The 15122-nt window shown below is 40.4% G+C and overlaps 1 protein-coding gene across 4 annotated transcripts; it reads right to left on the minus strand.

Annotated features, from left to right (window-relative positions):
- Nucleotides 1-28: 28 nt before the first annotated feature.
- On the minus strand, nucleotides 29-15049 carry LOC125691659 (alcohol dehydrogenase 1). 4 transcript variants are annotated; one of them, XM_048941241.1, is made up of 11 exons: nucleotides 15034-15049; nucleotides 14825-14935; nucleotides 11127-11346; nucleotides 8473-8574; nucleotides 7340-7478; nucleotides 6055-6142; nucleotides 5722-5947; nucleotides 4774-5034; nucleotides 4173-4308; nucleotides 2340-2478; nucleotides 29-501 (listed from the first exon to the last, which is right to left on the minus strand). In XM_048941241.1, exons 5-11 carry the CDS (start codon nucleotides 7419-7421, stop codon nucleotides 477-479), a joined length of 957 nt encoding a protein of 318 aa, XP_048797198.1. In that variant the 5' UTR covers nucleotides 7422-7478; nucleotides 8473-8574; nucleotides 11127-11346; nucleotides 14825-14935; nucleotides 15034-15049; the 3' UTR covers nucleotides 29-476. The 4 variants fall into 4 exon arrangements, with proteins under 4 accessions (XP_048797198.1, XP_048797196.1, XP_048797197.1 ...); XM_048941239.1 differs by lacking the exon at nucleotides 15034-15049 and having other exon boundaries at nucleotides 11127-11343; nucleotides 14825-14938; XM_048941240.1 differs by lacking the exons at nucleotides 14825-14935; nucleotides 15034-15049 and having other exon boundaries at nucleotides 11127-11361.
- Nucleotides 15050-15122: the final 73 nt, after the last annotated feature.

A 15122-nucleotide genomic window follows, 5' to 3' on the forward strand; every position in this document is an offset into this window, starting at 1 on the left:
CTAGTGGCAGTTTAGGCTAGATAGTAGCTGATTTTTTTCATTTTACTGTGCAATCAGATGAAGGAAGAACAGGTTTTGTAGTAAGGTGGTTGATTAGAAATAGTTTCTGTTCCTGTTTCCAGATTACAAATGCAGAAAAAGCTGTAAGATTCTTAGTTTGATCTTTTGCAGACTGTCACTTGTCACTTGGTATTCACAGTTAAAGATCAGAAAACAAACCTTTCATAACACCTGCCCCAGCAGCACAGGCTGTAATATCATTTTTGGATATTAAGAGAAATTTGACAGCAGTAATAAAAAACAAAAGATGGGAAGAAAGATGATTATTTCCATCCTAAGTGCTTTGCTTGAAGTCTGGATGCTGAGCGTGATCCTTTTAAGCGAAGGCGGTGGTGAAACTTTTCAGCAATGTCTGATTCGTATCAGTTGTACTGGAGCAGAATGAAGTTTGTTCTGCTGCTGAGCCATCAAGAATGCTACAGTACTAGGATGCTGCGAATACTGAAATATAAAATGATAAATTAGTGACTAGAGAAAGGGTAAAACTTTGCCATTTTCTCTGAAAAAAATCAGGCTATCACTGTCAGCCAGGGTAGCCCTCCCCTCCCAAACGATAAAGTAGATATACAAAGCCTGCTGCAGATGCAGAGAAGAGAGCAAAGTCCACCAAGCTAAATGCACTCAGTATCAAATGAGAAAAAAGAAGGGAGAGCAGAGCTGAAAGCCGCCATAGTGGGACCTTCAGCACTAGAATGGAAAGCATTTTCTTTCCCTTAGTTAGGAGTTCAAAACATAGACTGTTAACATAGAGACACCTGCCACAATAAATCTTAAAAACTACTACCATGCTATGAGCATTCCCATTCACTTTTTGAGGCTATTTGTTTCTCTTTTGCTGATTAGAAATGGCATGCAAGAAAATAATTAGCTCTACTCTGACTCCTTTCTCAAGCAGGTTATGTTGATTTCTGGCATAGATGATGGGGCCTGGAAATTTTAGGTCAGGTAGGTCTTGGCTCTCACCTGCTAGAGTGTAGTGGGCCTAATGTACATGGACAGTGAGCAGAGGCAGTCAGGAAACGTGGTAATTCACTTTCTTGCAAGGGTTTAAAAGCTAGCCCCAACTTTCTAATGAGTTTGGCTAAATAACCATAGGTACATTGTAGTGTGGTTCTTGCATACTCTATATGATATGTTGTCAACACTCAAGTGTTTTACCCAGTAACCACTGAAATGTTTCACTTCATAAATGACTGGGTTAATGTCTCTGTCTTCAGATTGACTGTCAGTACTTTAGCAAAGCAATGGTATCCCCATCCTCACCGCTTCCCCTGCTTGTTACACTAAAAACTAAAATCAGTGCAATTAACAGTTACAACAGATGTAAGGACAGTAAAAAAGAAAAAAAATGGAGTTAAGTGCTGAATAGTTGGAATCTGAGAACAAATCTCAAAGAAAATATGAGGGGCAAAAATCTGCTACATGCTTTTTGTAATTAGAATGAGTAATGCCTAAAATGCTAGCAACTGGCAATGAAAAGGAAGTATAAATGCAGTTATCCAGACTGTAAACAACAGCTAGAACCTTCAAGAAGGGTAGCCTGAACACATATTAAAATACATAGATGTATTTCTCACTTTTGCCAATGAGAATTTTCAATTTTTGCCATGGAGAATCTCATCAAACATCTCTGGCAAACGATATTCCTGATTTCAGTATCCTATAAAAACATTGTCTGAGCTGAACTCTCAAAATATTTGAAGAATGCCAAATTTTAAGTCAGCATGCACTAGTTCTGTATATACACAAACTACTTTCCCTTTTGAAAAGCTCCAAAGTGACTACCCAGTGAATTTAGGACTAATTGCACTGGGACTCTGTTCCCTAATTCACTGTATGAATGGTAAGTCGTTCTTCCAGTAAACATAGGTTATTCCTATATTCCTATTCCTCATCCTAAAACACTTCCTGAGATGTGATAGAGCTAGCTTCCCATGTTCTTCTAGGTTGATGTTTTCAGTTTCCTTGCGTGCTCTTTTCCAATGGGCGCTGACTTGCTGTTCTGTGAGAGCTTTTCTCCCTCTGCCACAAGGACTCTTTGCTCAAATCAGACAGGAAGCAGAATCTAAAAATTCTGCTGGAAAGAAATAAAGCACCCAATACATTTCAAAATCTAAAACTTTGCTACCTTTTGTTACTACAGCAGCTGTTCGTGGACACATACTATTCTGGCCAAGAGTAATGGGCACTGTGGATTGCTTTCATCATTCTCTGTCACAAAGTCAGTCACGCTCTGTCTCACTGTGCAGTTCTTAAAGTTAAAGTTTAGCAGTGTTTACCTCTTCCCTGTCCTTAGCAGATCAAATCCTTCATTAATTTTAGCTAGAGGAAGAGTGTGGGTTATTAATGGATCCAAAACAAACTTTTTCTTCATGTAATCAGCAACCAGTTTGGGCACTGCATCTTTACTCTTCCAACCTGAAAGAAAACCACAGACAATGGATAATGAACCATTAAACGCTACTCAAAATAGATAAAACTTACAGGGGCTTAAATTCTTAGATAAACTTTCTACAGCAGAATATCATGATGAAATACTGCAGTTTAACTTGACCTTTGTAATATAGACTGCAAAGTGCTGTACTAAGTGTAGCTAGTCCACAGTGGAGAGGAGTGTGTAATGACCAACACATACACACCAAGCAAGTAAATACTGTACTGGTACAAGTCTACGTTTCTGACATTTGAATTTTAAAAGATAAAGACACCCCCCACACTCTCCTTGTATGGGAACTGTTGAATCACAGCCTGAACCTCTGATTGACCACCTGAGGCCATGAGTCAGCCACAGGAGCACATGTGAAGGCAATTCACCTGTGCTACCGGAAGGGGTGGAGCCAGACTCCACCTCTCCTAGATCCCATTTAAGAGCTGACTGCCAGCGGGGAAGGATCTCTTCCTAGAGATTACTTCCTGTGGAGAATACTGTGAGCCTAGAACATTGGTAAGCATTTTCCATTTATTATTTCCCTGTTGTAAAAATCTTACTTAGCCTAACTTTCCTGTACATTTCTTAATGATAACATCTGTATATTCGTTGATTATACATGCCTTAGTACTGTTTCATCCTGTTTATTGATGCCTCATTCCCTAAATCACACACAAAAAAACTACAGCGCTGACATTTCTGTTGGTGACTAGAAACTTAATAGGAACAAAATAGGGCAGCAGGAGGGATTGCCTGTTTTTTCTAGGCTTTATCTGGCACTGCTTCTATCCATTATAACAGGATCCTCTCTCAGAATAACCTAATTTATCTTTTGCTCTTTTAGTCAGGTGTCTATTGAATACATCAGAGGAACGGGTTGCAAAAGGGAAAACCTACTCTTATAATAAGCTTCCTCTGTCTTCTAGTTCTTTTAGTTTTGTTTTCACTGAGTGTGAAAGTCCTCTGGAAAAGCTCAGAAAAGAGGGCAATTGTGAGTGATGGCAGCTTGCTGGGGCTTAACCTGGTAAGCAGGTTGGTCTGATCTGAATGTTCTTTGCAGTTCCCGACTCTGTCTTTGATCCCTGTTCTTCCTTCTCTTTTTCTCTTCATTTGTCTTTTCTGCTCTTACCTCTTTCTTGCCCAGCCTTTCTTAATACCTTCCACTTTTGCACTTTTCTGTCTTTCATTTTCTTTTTTCCCCCCCACTTTCTTTTCCCTTTCTCTTCTTTTCTCCTTCCTTTCTTCATTCTTCCCATCTTTTTTTCCCTCCTTTTATGTTATTTTTCTCCCTTTGTCCTTAGCCCACATCTTTCTTCTTCTCACTCCTTTTTTCTTATCCATTTTATCTACTCCTCCTTCTACATGCACCAGTCTGTTTTCCATCCTTCTGGGCCCTCTCCTCTCTGCCTTTTTTGTTTTTCCTTCACTCTCTCCTCTTTTTTTCTTTTGTCTCTTAATGTTGACATTTTTGTGCCTCTCATTCCCATCTTTCTCTCTGTTTTTCTCTCTCTCCTCTGCTCTTCAGTAACCATTTGATAATAGTTCCTTCAGGGATTCTTTGTGCTACTTTATTAGCATATTAGTTATCAGTAGTATGTCCAGCTATCAATAATCCACTCCCTTTGATTCAAGTTAATAGACAAGTTTCACAAGCCAGCCCAATCACATCTTTCCAAGTCCTCACCTCCAAAGACAGATCCTTTCCAGGTGCGACCACTGAAGAGAAGCATGGGCTCAAAACTAATCTTTTGTGCTGCAGGGGGCACTCCCACAATCACGCTGACTCCATAGTTCTTGTGGCAAGAGGCCAAGGCCTCAGCCTGCATTTAAAACAGAGGGACATGCCAGTGTCATGCAAGTCTTGCCTTCAGGGCTCAAAACCTTGATTCCTTCTCTCAGGGATCAGCTTGCATTTCCAAAACTGTTTCAGTAGCTAACACCATTTTATCCACTCATATTTTAGCTTGTTCTATTTTCCAATTTTGTCTTATTAGTGATAAGACACTGCTGGATAGACAATGTTGAGTTTAGTTACATGTGTAAAAATGAGTCACCCTGCTTGGATTCCTTTCCTATTAGAATTTACATTTAAGATCCTTTTCTTAAGTTTTTGAGTATGCTTCTGTCCCTGCATCTCACTGGCTGATAGCCAGGCTTAACAGGTTTCAAGTTAGCTTAGCACTTCACTGGCAGCTTTCTGCTCCTCACTACTGGTGCTTAGTGGGTTAGAGAAAAGTCAGGTAATGAGTTAATGCCTCTTTTGACCACATCTTTTGTATGCATACCATGGTCTCAATACGGCCGATGACCTCAAAGGAGTAGTCCACACCCTCACCGGTCATTTCTGTCAGCACTTCATGAATGGGCTTCTTGAAGTCTCTAGGGTTGATGCACTCGGTGGCTCCCAGCTCCTTGGCCTTGGCAAACTTGTCCTTGTTGATGTCGATGGCGATGATGCGGGACGCTCCAGCTGCCTTGCAGCCCATGACAACAGAGAGGCCGACTCCTCCGAGGCCAAAGACAGCACAGGTGGAGCCTGCTTCTACCTATATTAACACGGCATCCTGTTACAGTCCATGTAAAGACATTGCATTTTCTTACTTTCAATATATTCTCACCTAATCTACTTCTTGTATATTAGATCACCTGTTGAGAAGACATTTGCTAATGCATATGTACTAGTGCAGTAGCCGGCTACACTGATATAACCCTACATGCAACTAAGATAAATTATCCCTAGAATACATTTCTAAGACTAGATCTTCATTACTGCATTCGGCTTCAAGTTTATAGACAGATTATTTTTATGCTGCTCTATATTTCAATGGCATTAAGATCTGTAGTGTCACTCCACTGGAAATATTGAAAAGTCACAGCTGTAAAAAGCCACATCTGTGTACTGCTACAAATTCTTTGAATATACTATGTAAAGTCTCAGAATAGAAGAAGCCTGAAGTTACAATAACATATATTGTCTCTGTCATAACATTTTTTGAGGACTGAGAAAGCTAGAGGTCTGAAAGAAAACTTAGCAAACTGCAATGAGTTTTTTTTATTGGATTTTCTATTGAAGACTTCTAAATACCTTAGAGGAACTGAGGAAGGCAAAGAACTAATATCATCTTTCCACCCTGAACACAGCAAAAAGAACATATGCCTGCTGGCTGCCATGCTGACACCTTGCTTACAGGCCACACAATTCTGAACAGAGCAGAAACACCTACAGTGTTTACCTGGGCAGTCTGCAGAGCAGCCCCATAACCAGTTGAAAATCCACAGCCAATCAGACAAACTTTTTCCAAAGGAGCCGCAGAATCAATTTTTGCTACAGCAGTTTCATGTACTACTGTATATTCAGTGAACGTACTTGTACCAATAAAATGATGAATTGCTTTCCCTTTACAGGTAAACCTAGTGGTGCCATCAGCCATTCTTCCAGTAGGTGAAGAAGAAGAAAGGCTGTTTGAAAAATAACCAAACGTAATGGTAAATGAGATCTATCATATATGGTCAGTCTTGTGTAAGTTAAAATCAAATAGGAGTTGCAAGTAATCTAGGAGACTCACTCATTTTTGCTGCACAAATTGCCCTTGGTGCTTAAGCAAGATTTGCACTCCCCACACTGTGGAACAAAGAGTGGAATAACTGCGTCTCCTAGGAAGAAAACAGTAATGATTAAACAAACAGATACAAGAAGCGTTCAGGTAAAAACACAAAACAAGTACTTTTAATTCCTAAAAAACAATGTGCAGTAGGAGTGCAGTGCTGAACTGATTTCCTTCCACTGCCTCTCTCTGACATAGTAGACATCGTTAATGGACTTCTGACAACAGCTTTCAACACACAAAATCCTGGGTGTCTTTCACAGAAGTGAAACTGAGCTATGCCTTAAATCTTCAAAGCTACTACCATTCACAAAGTATTCATTCAGCAGTTTTTTGCATCTGTTACTTACTAATGCACAGGTGAGGAAACAGAGATAAAAACTGACATCTTCTAGGATAGGAGGTTGGCATGTTAAGATAAGAGAACTGTAAACTGTTTGTAGAAATAGGAAATAAGTTAAGCATTAATTTGCTCGCTCTCCTGAATCGTCATCTTATTTAAAGTAATTATCAGAGAAGCAGCAATGCATGCAAGTTAAAGCAGCTCTAATTCTTTAGTACAGTGATGCCAATTAACAAAGTAACCTGTGTTCTCAGTGCAATCTTTTACCATTTCCCACAGCAACAAAGTATGATAAATCCCTAAATTGATAATCTCTGCTGCAGGTCAATTTGTGATTTGACAGTTCTGATATGTGGCCGATACTTCACATGTTCAAAATCAGTTTGATTTCCACTAAGTGGTGGAAAGTGACCTACAGAACACAAAATGCATATACATGCACAACATCCAGGCTTAGTAATCATTCTGCTAAATGAACTTTGCAGGTCTTGGAGCTTTTTCCCCCCATCCCCCTCAGAACTCAGAGGTAGGTGGGGTGGTGTGTGTATGCACAAGCCTGTGCTGCTTGTTTCAGCTCACCTGGAAACATACATAACAGAGTGATGCATCAAGTTCTGGAACCAAAACTTATGAGAAAAAGCAGCTAGGGCTATAATTGAAATTTAAAATATACATTTTTGTTGAAGCAGAGATCTCTAATACAACTTATTATATATACTGACCTGCTTTGAATAGACTTCATACTTCTGACCAGTAAAAACAAAGACACTTGAAGTACAGAGGTGTTAAAAGTGAATTACATAGATAGTCCTCTGCAATGTAAGTATTCACACATAATAGGCTTCAGCTTAAACAGGAGCCTGAAAACTCAGCACAGATTTTGTGTTCAGTTCTGTTTCATACCTGGCTTTAATGAAGTTACTTTCTCCCCAACACTTTCTACAATGCCAGCTGCCTCGTGCCCAAGGATGATTGGAAAAGGCATAGTCAGTGCACCAGTCACCACATGGTCATCAGAGCGACAGATCCCCGTGGCTACAATCTGATTTAGAAGAAGGGTGAGAATGCTTCAGCAATTCACTATGTCACGTCGTGTATGTACGTTATGTCATATGTTTGGAGCAGTCCCTTGCTTCTCTCTGTGTACATATGCACACAATAGAACTAAGGGTAAAAAGATTTAATTGCTCAACTCCTAATCTTCATTGTTTGCATGTCTCTAATTTACAAAGCAAGACTCCTCTGTGAGTGCTTGCTGTGCCAGCCCTTCCCATCGGGAGTCCCACTGATTGCTGGGCAGAACAACAGGTGAAGAACAGAATAGAATCAATTCTTATTTTTATATTTACACATACATATAAAATCTCAGTACTATATAAATAGAAAAGTATTGAATTAAATAACATTTCTATATAAATATTTCTCTTGTAATTTAAATCAATTTTAAAATGTTAAAATTTTTATTATGCGGTAGTACAATATTACTTGTAATTACATATGATATATGATCACTTATAATATTTTTATACATGTATACGTTACACATGTAAAAAAATACATAAAATTTCAGCCATACATAACATTCAACAGCACATTTTGTCTTTTCTTGCATTCAGCAGTTGTATTTGTTTTGAAAGTTTTAAATATGCCTTAACAACTTTTATTCTGACAAGTGCAGTTGTTGACCCCACGTAGGGGTTCTCCTCACACATACAACACTTAAAACTGCTCTAAAGCAACAGTATGAAGTGTAACAGATACTCGACACCCAGATCAAAAAGGAATCACCCAGTGCTATTTCCCAGCACGTATCTAACAGCAAGGCAGAGAAGTTCAAAACAAACAAAAAAAACCTTCTTAAAAAAAGGCATGATTAGATTTATGACTTGCAACATATTGCAGAGGAGCTCACTGAATAGCAACTATTTACCTACTGAATACTTTTCAAGACCACATCCTATGAGTCTACAGAAATAATTGGCTAAGCAACATTAAATGCAATTCATAACACTTCTATTAAAAAACACTTTAAATACCTTAATACGAACTTCATGTGCTTTTGGTGGGGCAACTTCCACTTCCTCGAGAGAAAATGGTTTATTCACTTCCCACAATACTGCTGCCTTGCATTTAATAACCTGAAAAAAGAGCAAAGGAAAAGGGAGAGGCCCTTGCAATGAAAATGTCAACACAATAAGATTCTTAACATCTGTACATGCAGAATTTCAATTCATGTCTGGGGAAGAGTGAAAACTAGGAAACAAATTAAAAATACAGCAGTCAGGGTTTTTTTGCCACCACGATCATGTCTGACTTTGTTCATATCTCTGTCCCCATTATTTGTTCCTGTTCTTTTTTGGTGGGGTCTTCTCATCACAGAACTTTGCACAGCTAAAGGCCATGGAATAAGATTTTTCCACATTTCCCTTAAGTAAGATGTACAAACTGCAAGTGCTCAGGTGCTATTATCTTAAGAGCAAAACAGAAGAGAATTAAGTCTATGACTCCAGAAGTTCAGCATGTACCTAAGTATCCTGTGTGACTTGGGACCCTGCCATGCAGTGCGACACCGTGTTGCATGCTTCTGGGAAAGAACGATAAAAAGCTTTGATATGAAAAGTTAGCTAAGTAAAAACAGGCATGTCTAGCAACAAAATGCGAACTGGTAATGAGGAAAGCAAGTACTAAGAATTAACAGACCTGCAATGTAAAATAGTGCACTTTCAGTAGCCAGATCTAAAGTGGGAAAGAGCAAGAGCTTTGAAAAAGAGGCATGAGAGGTCTGCACTAAACCTAATGCTTCCAGTAAAAAAAAAAATTACAAGTGAAGCAAGATCACATTTTAAAGGGCAACATTTTCAAGGAAACTTCCCCAAAAAGAGAAAAAGGACTTTATTGCACATCGCTCACTAATGAATTCACAATTTGCAAACACAAAGCCTGTGCAATGTTTGTAAGAGCAAAGATAGCCAATAACTGTGGATTGCTAAGAGCAAATGAATCTCTCATACAGTTGGACATTGGTTAATTAGGCTGTGTTCTGATGGCTGACTGTGAGCTTTTATTGGCTGTAACAGAATCCCCCAGATGAGCCAACAGCACACTTGATCTATATGACAAGCACTAACTGGAGTCACAGCATATTTTTTTTCTACTCGTGTTTTCTACCTTGACCTTAAAAATCATCACAGCAGAAGAAAAGCAAGCTGTAGAAACACACCCTTTTAGAGAGGAGGATTATGTAACATGGTCACATAAACTGCAAGGTAACTTGCATACTGCCTCAAAGAAAAATACACTGAAAACAAAGTGTGGTAACTTCACCACAACGCCCTATCATGCTCAGGCAAAGGCTGAACAGAGAACTGAACTTGGTGAATTTACCTCTGCTTGATGGTCTTAACATATGCATAATTACACCCTAAAATTTAACACAACATTTTCTAAATATGACAAACCGTTAATAAACTTACACGAAATGTAAAAAGCTAGAAAAAGTTAGAATCAGCCCGAGATCTCAGAAGGGAAAGTGATGCAACTGATAAATACATTTATTTGTCTGAATACTTACTACATTATATTATATATAATATATAATCGGAACTTGAAATTAGCTTTATTCTTACTCTAATGTCATTAGCTTATGTTGCCTCAGTATTTAAATAAATTGAAATTATTGCCTTGAAGAGCCTAGCAGCCATTTCCTAGGAGAGTACAGCAGTCTGCAAGGAAAAGCAGCTCTACTGCACCAGCTTTCTCCTAAATTATCATTTATACCACCCCATCAGTATTTATGGTGTCCTTGCAAAGAAACTACATTTAAAATACATTTCTCAGCTGCAGCAAAGAAACTTTTCCTAAAAAAACACTCCGCTTACTTTGCCCGCTGTGCTCATGTTGGCTGGCACGTCTGTTTTGAATCTTGCTCCCACAGGTGCTGATTCAAGCTGCTGATAGCACAGTCCTGTCCAATGCCCTAGAAGCTGGTCTTACAAAGTGCTTCTGTAAGCGCTCAGCTCTAGCATTTAGCCAAGCTGCTGAGCTCGGAGTCCCACCCCTTACATCTAATGTGCCAGCAAGAAAGCAAACCACCCATCTGCTGAGATCTTTACAGCTTATTGTTTTCCCAGACCCTTTGTCACACTCATTGCACCCTTTTCATAGCCTCAGCCTCATGGAAAGAAGGCACAAGCCCTGGCTGGAATCTCGTCCCTCTTCCCTCCTCTCTGGGAAGCTGCCTTCCAAATCTACAGCCCTCAGGGGCACTGTGGGAGCAAGGAGAAGGGGCGAGCAGCTCCTGAACTCAAAATGGCAAGGTCATGGGAACACAAAGTCTTTGCTGAATTATATTGTTAACACTCCTTAGAGCTCAGCTGATGTATCAAGACACATTATTTGCAAGCTGCTTAAGAAACATATGCTGTCAATCTGTGGCTCTATCTGCTCCTCGGACTCCTTAATTTTTACAATCTGGGTACTCATTGATCTGTTGGAACGGCTTTCAGTGAACAGTGACCAAAGACTACATGCTTAGTCACGCTGACTGGAAAACAAAATAAGAGAGAGGACACGTGCTTTTTCTTAACACGTGCAACAGCCTGCTGGATTTGCAAATGATTGCCCGACCTGTTGGATCCGACAATATCAGCAAGCCCAGGCCCCACCACTCCTCACACACCCACACACTCACCCTCTCTGGATGCAGTGCCCTGGTGCGAGGGGTTGTATTGCCAACTGATCACGAGCGGAGATCACAAGTGGAGGTGCAGGTGTGGTAGGGTATGCTGAAGGTCATCGTGCTCCTCTGCAAACTCAGTGGGACAGATTAAGTTCCAGACTCCTGTAACCTCAGGTGAATCTTCAGAGACAGCAGGAAGTTCCAGCAGCCTCATAGGTGTACCTCCAGCCTGCTAGGGATGCAAGCCCTGTTTGGTCCAGGTTAGAGGAGCAGAGATCACGAATCCCTGCTATTTAAAAGACCCATGGAGCAAAAAGAAAGGGGTGACTTAAGGCTTTCTATGGAAAGAGGCTAACAGGATCCAGAGGTGGTGACCTGACTCACCTCTGGGGCACAGCAGACATCAGGGAACTGATCCATAGTCTGCTCTCCTCTTCTGAAACTAATCTCCTTCTACCTCCAGGACCTTTGTAGCATGATACAGCAGTGGCTGTGATTCATCGATTGATCTTGAAAATACAGAACTACAGGCAACACAGAAATTTCAGCTGCTTTCAGTAAAGATCATAGGCAATCTAACTGCATAAATATATTTTGATTTATGATAATTCTACTGATCAGCTATTACTGCCTGTAGTATAGCAGATACTACATGATATGCTGAGATGCTTTGTGAACTGTATGATCTTCGTGGCATGTCTAAGGCAGAGGACTCACAGATAAGCCCCCCCATTGGTGAAGCTCATAGATGGACACTAACTGGGCCATTACATCAATGGAAGTAACAAATGCTTTCTTCTGTGTACTGCTTACAGTAATACACTGACAACTCCCTACCACGACATCTAGATTATGCAGCTAGTCTTGATGTCTGAATTTTCTGTTATACCAAATGGGCCAGCTTAGCTTGTGCTCTCTCATTAAGTTGCTTGAATGTGGGCTTCTAACCACCTCGGTCTGAGCCCCTTTCCCCACCAGCCAGAGACCTCATGCTGCAACTTTGACACATTGGCTGGAAAAGACCTTGTATACAGATGGACAACCTCAAAAACCTAAAAGAGCTCATTTCTCACCCAGCAAGAAGAGAATCTGCTCTCCAAGTTGCTATACATCCCATACAATCATACATTTCTAAGAGTGAAGTGACAGCTAAAAAGCTCAAAGTAGACTGCTGAGAACCTCTAGGAAAATGTGATACCACTCATCTCAGATGTTGCCTTGTTCTGTCAAGTTTAGAATTTGTGAGGTGTGGTGCTATTAAAAAATTGGTAGCTTAACACAAAATGTCAACACAAAAATCACATGTACAAAGAAGCTTCTGAATTCTGCCCTAACGCCTTCAAGGTAGAATATGTTCTGTGCGCTCTGTTTGGAAATACACCCAAAACACCACGGTATTCATTCCTATCATGTGCAAACTTCTTTCACAATGCCTAAGGAGGCAAGACCCAGTGACTTGTACTTCCTAGAAAAACCTAAAAATAAAAAATTAAACAAAAAAAAAAATCACAGAATGGCCTAGGTTGGAAGGTACGTCAAGGATCATGAAGCTCCAACCCCCTGCCACATGCAGGGCCACCAACCTCCACATTTAATACTAGACCAGGCTGCCCAGGGCCCATCCAACCTGGCGTTGAACACCTCCAGGGATGAGGCATCCACAGTCTCTATGGGCAGCCCATCCCAGCACCTCACCACTCTCATAGTAAAGAACTTGAATTTCTAGTCCAGTCTATTCCTTGACAGTTATAGTTTTCCTTTCTTCCCTTCTGCCAAAGTTCCCATCTATTTTTCCTTGTCAGTTTATCCACTGATCCCTTTGTTTCCTTTTCTTTTCCTTCCCTTAAAACTCTCCCTATCTTTACCTTTTGGCACACGGACTCCTTGGAAAGGTTTCTCAGGGAATGGAATGGAAGCTGTGATTTATCTCCCTTCGCCAGACTGAGTGCATCCAGTCTGCAGGCAGAAATGGTCTTCAGGAAGAAGGTGGTAAGAAAAAGGACCGCATATGGAGCCAGTGAAACAAGGGCTGACATGCATAAACATGCTGCACAAGTTACTTTAATCTGTGTTGTTCTGTCAGATTGCTCGAGATGCTAGGAACAGGACATAGGGTCAAAGTCCTGGCATGCAGGGAAGCTGCAGTGCCTCCTCTTTTTGGCTTACTCTCACAGGCCTTCAGGCTAACGCTCTGTGCTTTGATACCTGGCACAAAACATGCAACTGGCCCCAGATTCTATCCTGTCCCATTTTAGGGCAGTTCACTATGAAAGTATTTCTTCTTTAAGCTTATCTATCAAATCTTTTCCTTCTTATGCAATTAAACGTAGTAAGTAACCACTTTATCAGCCTTTTATCTAATTCTGTCCATCTGAACATGTGGCACTAATACTGCCTCTCCATTGCTTCTCTGTCCAACCTAATAAGGCTCAGCAGATCCTCGTGAAGTGTAGAAACAGCTAAAGAGAAAGAAAAAACAACCATGGAAAAACTATGCCCGATTTGCTAGTGGCTATTGAGCTTGTAGACACAAGAATTAAGGGCAGCCTCTTTTCTACTTGGGGCTTACAACAAAGCAAATGATAAAAGACTCTTTGGGGCTTCAGGATCAGAAACTAGCACCTGCTTGGGCTGCTTCTTAGCTAGGTTTTGCTATCAGTTGCCTTCTTTTCTTGAAGAGATTTAAGAGCAGCATCTTAGCTGCTTAGCCTGTACATTACCCAAATATTTATTAAAATGATTAACACAACAGTTGCACCAGGAACTCTCCTTTTTCCCTCCCAAATGTAAACAAACTAGCAGACAAACCTGCTTTCTTTCATCTTTTGCTTTTCTGCCTCTGAAGCTGTGACACACTCACAGAATATCCTGTGATTTAGTGTCTACGTAACATAGTGTCTAACATAACAGACCAGAAAACTGTTCAAGAATTGTAAACTCAATTTAGCAGTTATCTGATTTTTGTCACTGAGACAGACAACCAGGGTAATAAACAGTAGACACTTCATGATGTGTCTTTTCCCATCTTAAATTTCCTTTCTGTTACTAGACGCAAATGCCAATCCCATGCTACATTTAAGAGCCTTACTGATCAATGCTAGAAGACTTTTTCCACACTCACTCATCCAATCAATCCAACGAATTCAAGTTTGTGACACCAATTTCATATGCTGCAAATGAACAGACCAACTATGTAGCTTTGCACTTGTACTCCAGAAAAATTCCCGAAACTCCTGAAAAATCCCTCAAATCTCATTGGAAAGTGTGAATTTTCTTGAACAGCCAAAGCCAATGTCAAGTAATTTTACAGTCCTGTAGATCACCATTTCTTCAGTGTCTTTTAAATTTTAATTCTGTTTTAAAACAGAAACTTTTAATTCTCTACAGAAACTAAAATTCCTCTCATCTTAAAGAAAAAGAGTGGTAAAATCAAAAAGGAGGAACTGGCAGCACACAACTATTTCTCTTGCCTAACGAGAGACAAATATGAGGCTGTGTTGCTTCCATAGTAGCGTGTGAGCTCAGATGTGTCACAAAGAACAGGAAGGATTCCATGGTCTCCAACCCTCAGCACTCCCCTGCCTGCTTGTGGGCTGCTCAGCGCAACAAGCCAGGCTGCAGCCTCCTCAGCTGCAAACCCCTACCCCAGGAACACTGCTACCTACTGAGAGAAGTTAACTTGCTGTAGCTGGATGGAAGGAACTGCCAACCTGGCATCCTGGTGAGGAGGCCCTCTGCAGCACTGCTTCTCAGGTAGTTTGATCTTTCCGTGCTTTACAACACCGCAACTTCTTCCGTGCTCTCCAGGGAAAAGTTGAGAACTGGCAATATAACAATCATCAGGTGAAATTACATTGTCTCTCACGAGCCCATTAAGGGAGTCAAATATAAGACTGCTCTAAATAACTACTGTATGCACCTTCTCAAAGGAATGTTTTTTGAACACAGCAATGATAATCCACGTTTTGGCTATGATTTTATTATGATAACAACAGTGCTAGCTAGTAG

The sequence above is a fragment of the Lagopus muta genome, chromosome 4, assembly GCF_023343835.1.
Source record: "Lagopus muta isolate bLagMut1 chromosome 4, bLagMut1 primary, whole genome shotgun sequence".
Classification (NCBI taxonomy): domain Eukaryota; kingdom Metazoa; phylum Chordata; class Aves; order Galliformes; family Phasianidae; genus Lagopus; species Lagopus muta.